The sequence below is a fragment of the Topomyia yanbarensis genome, chromosome 3 (assembly GCF_030247195.1).
Source record: "Topomyia yanbarensis strain Yona2022 chromosome 3, ASM3024719v1, whole genome shotgun sequence".
NCBI lineage: Eukaryota > Metazoa > Arthropoda > Insecta > Diptera > Culicidae > Topomyia > Topomyia yanbarensis.
In genome coordinates, this window is record NC_080672.1 from 61,658,309 (window position 1) to 61,662,712 (window position 4,404).

At 39.9% G+C, this 4,404-nt stretch overlaps 2 protein-coding genes across 2 annotated transcripts; one reads left to right on the forward strand and one right to left on the reverse strand.

Annotated features, from left to right (window-relative positions):
* Positions 1 to 324: 324 nt before the first annotated feature.
* On the forward strand, positions 325 to 965 carry LOC131692423 (mitochondrial import inner membrane translocase subunit Tim8). The gene is made up of 3 exons (XM_058979462.1): positions 325 to 415; positions 477 to 603; positions 667 to 965. The coding sequence occupies exons 2-3, from the start codon at positions 511 to 513 to the stop codon at positions 838 to 840; spliced, it is 267 nt and encodes an 88-aa protein (XP_058835445.1). The 5' UTR covers positions 325 to 415; positions 477 to 510; the 3' UTR covers positions 841 to 965.
* A 128-nt stretch (positions 966 to 1,093) lies between these two features.
* On the reverse strand, positions 1,094 to 2,170 carry LOC131692424 (uncharacterized). The gene is made up of 2 exons (XM_058979464.1): positions 1,396 to 2,170; positions 1,094 to 1,336 (listed from the first exon to the last, which is right to left on the reverse strand). The coding sequence occupies exons 1-2, from the start codon at positions 1,595 to 1,597 to the stop codon at positions 1,095 to 1,097; spliced, it is 444 nt and encodes a 147-aa protein (XP_058835447.1). The 5' UTR covers positions 1,598 to 2,170; the 3' UTR covers position 1,094.
* Positions 2,171 to 4,404: the final 2,234 nt, after the last annotated feature.

Sequence of the window (4,404 nt, forward strand, 5' to 3'; positions counted from 1 at the left end):
TAGACTTATCCAGCTGCGTTGGTATTGTGCCGTTTTGACGTTTGAATTGGGAGGAAAACAAATCGATTGCACGGTGAATTGGGAGGAAAATAAGCCGTTTCTGGGTTTACGGGGAGGGCGGTAGTATAAAAAATACGAGATATCAGTGTGAGTATTTTAAACGTCAGATATCTCAATTGTAGTAGACATTGTAGTAGACACTCATACTTACCCGCCAGTGCGGATAGTAATCAGTCGACGTTTTTACCATAATCTTACACCATTGAAATCGAATCATGAAAATGGTAATTCTATTTTTGGTGTATATTTCCCTCGTTCCACCCAGTAAAAACGATAAGTTTTGACAGCTCTGTTACGCAACCGTCACACACGCGTGTTTGTGTTGAATGATTCTCAGTTGTGAATTTCGGTTTCGGTAAGTTCTGCATTGCATCAGACGAAATTTTAAGAAAAAAACGCTCGCGTTTCTTGTGCAGCTGTAGCTAATACATTACAAAAACATCCCTGAGAATGGCCGACTTCGATACTTCCAAGAGTTCTGTTGATCCCGAGCTGCAGGACTTCCTGATGGCGGAGAAGCAGAAGGCTCAGCTGAGTGCTCAGGTTGGTTCACTTATCTTGGCTGCATCGCATACGGTAGTAACACGATAAATTTTCATTAAACAGATTCACGAGTTCAACGACATTTGCTGGGACAAATGCGTTGAAAAGCCGGGAAGCAAGTTGGATAGCCGAACAGAATCCTGTTTGAATAACTGCGTCAACCGGTTTATTGATACCTCGCTGTTAATTGCAAACCGATTTGCACAGACGATTCAGAAAGGGCAGTCGGGGATGTGAGTAGATTCGTTTGGTAGGGGAGATTCGGGCCAAATATTGCATTCGCCGTTATATAGGATTTAGGTGTTCGTGTTAAACTTAAATAAATGATAGAAGCAAACATCTGGTTTTGCATATATTATTCATTTCTATTGTTTGATTATTGTTAATAGGTAATCATAAAACGTGTCTGCGTTCGACGCTTAATGAAATCATTGTACTTATAGTGCTCATTAGAAAGTTGTGTAATGTATTTGTACTAGTTTTTTCAGCACTCAGTATTTAGAACAAAATGTTCTTAGTTGATTTTCTGTACATGGCCTCAGACAGCATTCCTCGATAATACCTCGTTTCGCCATTTGAAAACGTAGCGGGATTGCCTCGCTTTTTACAACATTGATTAGATAATTTGTAAATATGATTCGCTTTAGTTGCTCAATTTTGTCAATTCTGTTCATTGCCAGGCCATCAACTATATACGTCCAAGCCGCATCGAAATTGGGTGCCTCGAAGATATCTGTAAAAATTCAAATACTTGATTGGTCTGCTTTGTTGTTTTATGTTCATAGGACTTGCTTCTGCTATTCCGCTTATTGTAGTCGGGCGGAGGCAGTGTAGGAAATTCCTCGCACAACATTGACAGTGTGCTTACCAAAAATTTTCCGCAGAACCGCTGCCCTTGTGCGGTTGCTGGATCGAACAAGCTGTTCAAAATAGCCATTATACTTAGCGCAAGCACTATCGAGGTATTGTGTCTTTTCGATGTAGAGTGAAGCATGCTGTGTAATTATGATCACATAGAGAATGATGAATGAAGTAGCACTTTGCACTGTAACTTCCTACGATTGACTTAGTAGGGTTTTCTACATATCATTCATTTTATATAGAATTACATTGTCGTATACTTTCTAATGACCAAATAATCACTGATGTGGAAAATCATACATGGCAAGTGCGTGGGTATAAAATTTTACGTCGTCTTTGGGTTAAATTAAGATTGTTTAAGGTTCGCTGTAATGTGTACAAGGCACCATGTTTTCGAACAAATATATAGCGATTTTGAACTGAACCTCTACGACAAAAAAGTGCTGTCTTTCAACGAATCACCCTTCCTCCGATACCCAGAATAGGTGATCAGATTAAAGACAAACGAAGAATGAATTAATAAGTCAAATTATAGGTTTTTACATTTTTAGGTTTTTAGATATTGTCTTGAAATGATTCTGGAAGAGTGCGCCAGTAATCTGATAGCTTGGTTTTGTTCGCTCTGAAGATACGGCATCTTCGAAAATCATACGATTTTCAGCATTACAGCCTTATTCTTGTTTACGATGAATGCGAGATTTGTTCGAAAGCGATTTGAACGAATAGTAAGCCCATTTGATTTTACTGTCGTAAACGGGAATAAATATAAGCCCAAACAATTGCGCATGGTCCGAGACACCATATGGGACCATATAGAGACCACACTAAGGTTCGCTACAGTTAATCAACCCCATAATGCACCATCAAATTTAATTAATATACCATAGTAAGGTCCCTTGAAAACAAAATGATTGATTTATACCATAAATCACCCATTGCATACTACAATGATGGTTCCAAAATATAAATATGGCGTGTTAGCATTTTCTAGGATCAGGAATCAGTAGCGTCTGCCTCAAATGGCACGTTCTTCCTGTGGATCGGAGATTTGTGCCGTGCCACGAATCGTCTTTTCATCATTTCCCTGATGGGAAGGATTGGGGACGTGGTAAGCTAAGGTAAGGTAATGAAAGTAACGACACAGAACAATTAAAACAGAGCATTCTGGATGCAGAACGCTTTACAATAGCAATAGCCGGAATAAAACTTCCAACCCCCGCAGGTATTTAAAATTTTTATTTAAGCAGTGAGCGGATATATCAACACACTCGAAGGGATATTGAGATAACAGAACGAAAACACCCCCGATGAGATATTGTAATTCAAATACGGCTTAAACTATTGCTCTTTACCACACTGGGTTAGAGACAATAGCATATCCTTGAGTTTTAGCTTTCTGTACATAGGTTCATTTATGTACGGAGAACCAAAAATCCGGACGCGCAATTCCATTACTACAGGGCAATTGCATACCAAATGATATTGTTCGGATGGGGGGTAAATCAAGACAGCAGCGCAAATTGTAGCGACAGCTCAAAGCTAGAATATAATTAAATTCAGTATAATAACCCTCGTACATAGTTCAAATATCTTACATTTGTATTCCCTACGCAAGTAGACCCCGTTTCTGCCAATTTGTCCGAATGAGGCCTCGCTTATCTAGAGGTAAGTATTTGAGGTTAGACGCCAGTATATAACGGTTCTCGAACTATCCCTCTTGCCGTTCGATATCCTATACCGAACTTATACGCCCAGCGAGAATAGTTTTATTATTCAATTAGTTTTAATTAGTAATTCACACACTTTCAATAATTATCAAAAAGAACTTCGCCAAATCTAAATCGCCTTCTTTCACGTGCGGTAATAGTATGCTCCCTTATCGGATTCACAAAGATCACACGAATAATACTCAGCGCACTGAATAGTAGTCATGTGATAATTGAGTTTGCAATGTCCAGTCAGTGCCCTGACTAGAATACTGCAGTTGTGTTTAGAAAAATGCAACAAATTTTTTGACATTTTCGGACTCACATCCGGCAGAAAATTCTTTGTTTGAATGCAAGTTTGCAAGCTACACCAATGGTTGGCATGTTCGGATGTAGCCCAAGAGCGAATCTTCTACTTTATCCAACTTATCGAAAATGGTAGAACAGGTTTTGGACCATCCAAGTCAGTCGCAGCGCCCGCTCTGGCCAATTCGTCCGCCCATTCATTTCCAGTAATACCGGAATGACCTAGTATCCATAGAAGGTAGATAGTATTTGAAATGCTAAGCTCTTTGATTTTAGTTCGACATGAAATTACTAATTTCGATCTCGAATCTGCTGAACTAAGTGCTTTCAGGGCAGCCTGACTGTCAGTGCAAAAATAGATTCTTTTACCGCAAATTCACTGTTGAAATGTCGATTGTACGCTATACAGAATCGCGAAGATTTCTGCTTCGAATGCGGTACAGTGTCTACCAAGCGAATGAGATTGGTTTAATCTCATTTCACGACAATAGACACCAGTACCGGCTCTCCAACAAAGAACAATCAGTACCTATAACACACTACGTATTCTACAAGTTGTCACTCCATTCAGCCAGACAACCATTTCTCGCGAGGAGGAATTCTCACATTGGGGGTTTAAACGGGAAACAGTATGTGAGTGTAGGGTCAAGGTGGGGTGGGAGCAAGTGTATGCTCATCCCAAGTAAGCATTTGGGGCCACAGTCTTGTCCAGAGCCCAGTAACCTTTAGACGGTGTGTTTATGTAGTTGTATGTTCAAGAGTGCCTCTAGAGCAGCAGTAGGTGTTGTCGAGAACGCACCATCAAAACCATCCTCTAAAGACGGTTTAGCTTTGATTGGATTGTCATAATTTCTCTCTTCTACCACCAAACAAGGCACCCGTAAGCCAGTATTGGCCTAAAAATTGTTGTGTAGATCCAGTGAATGTA

Bases quoted from the DNA above. Each gene is read 5' to 3' on its own strand.
- LOC131692423 (XM_058979462.1), top strand. From the start codon at position 511: ATGGCCGACTTCGATACTTCCAAGAGTTCTGTTGATCCCGAGCTGCAG. The intron at 604-666 runs GTTGGTTCACTT...TTCATTAAACAG, and splicing joins AGGCTCAGCTGAGTGCTCAG to ATTCACGAGTTCAACGACAT.
- LOC131692424 (XM_058979464.1), bottom strand. From the start codon at position 1,597: ATGCTTCACTCTACATCGAAAAGACACAATACCTCGATAGTGCTTGCG. The intron at 1,337-1,395 runs GCAAGTCCTATG...GAATTTTTACAG, and splicing joins CAATAAGCGGAATAGCAGAA to ATATCTTCGAGGCACCCAAT.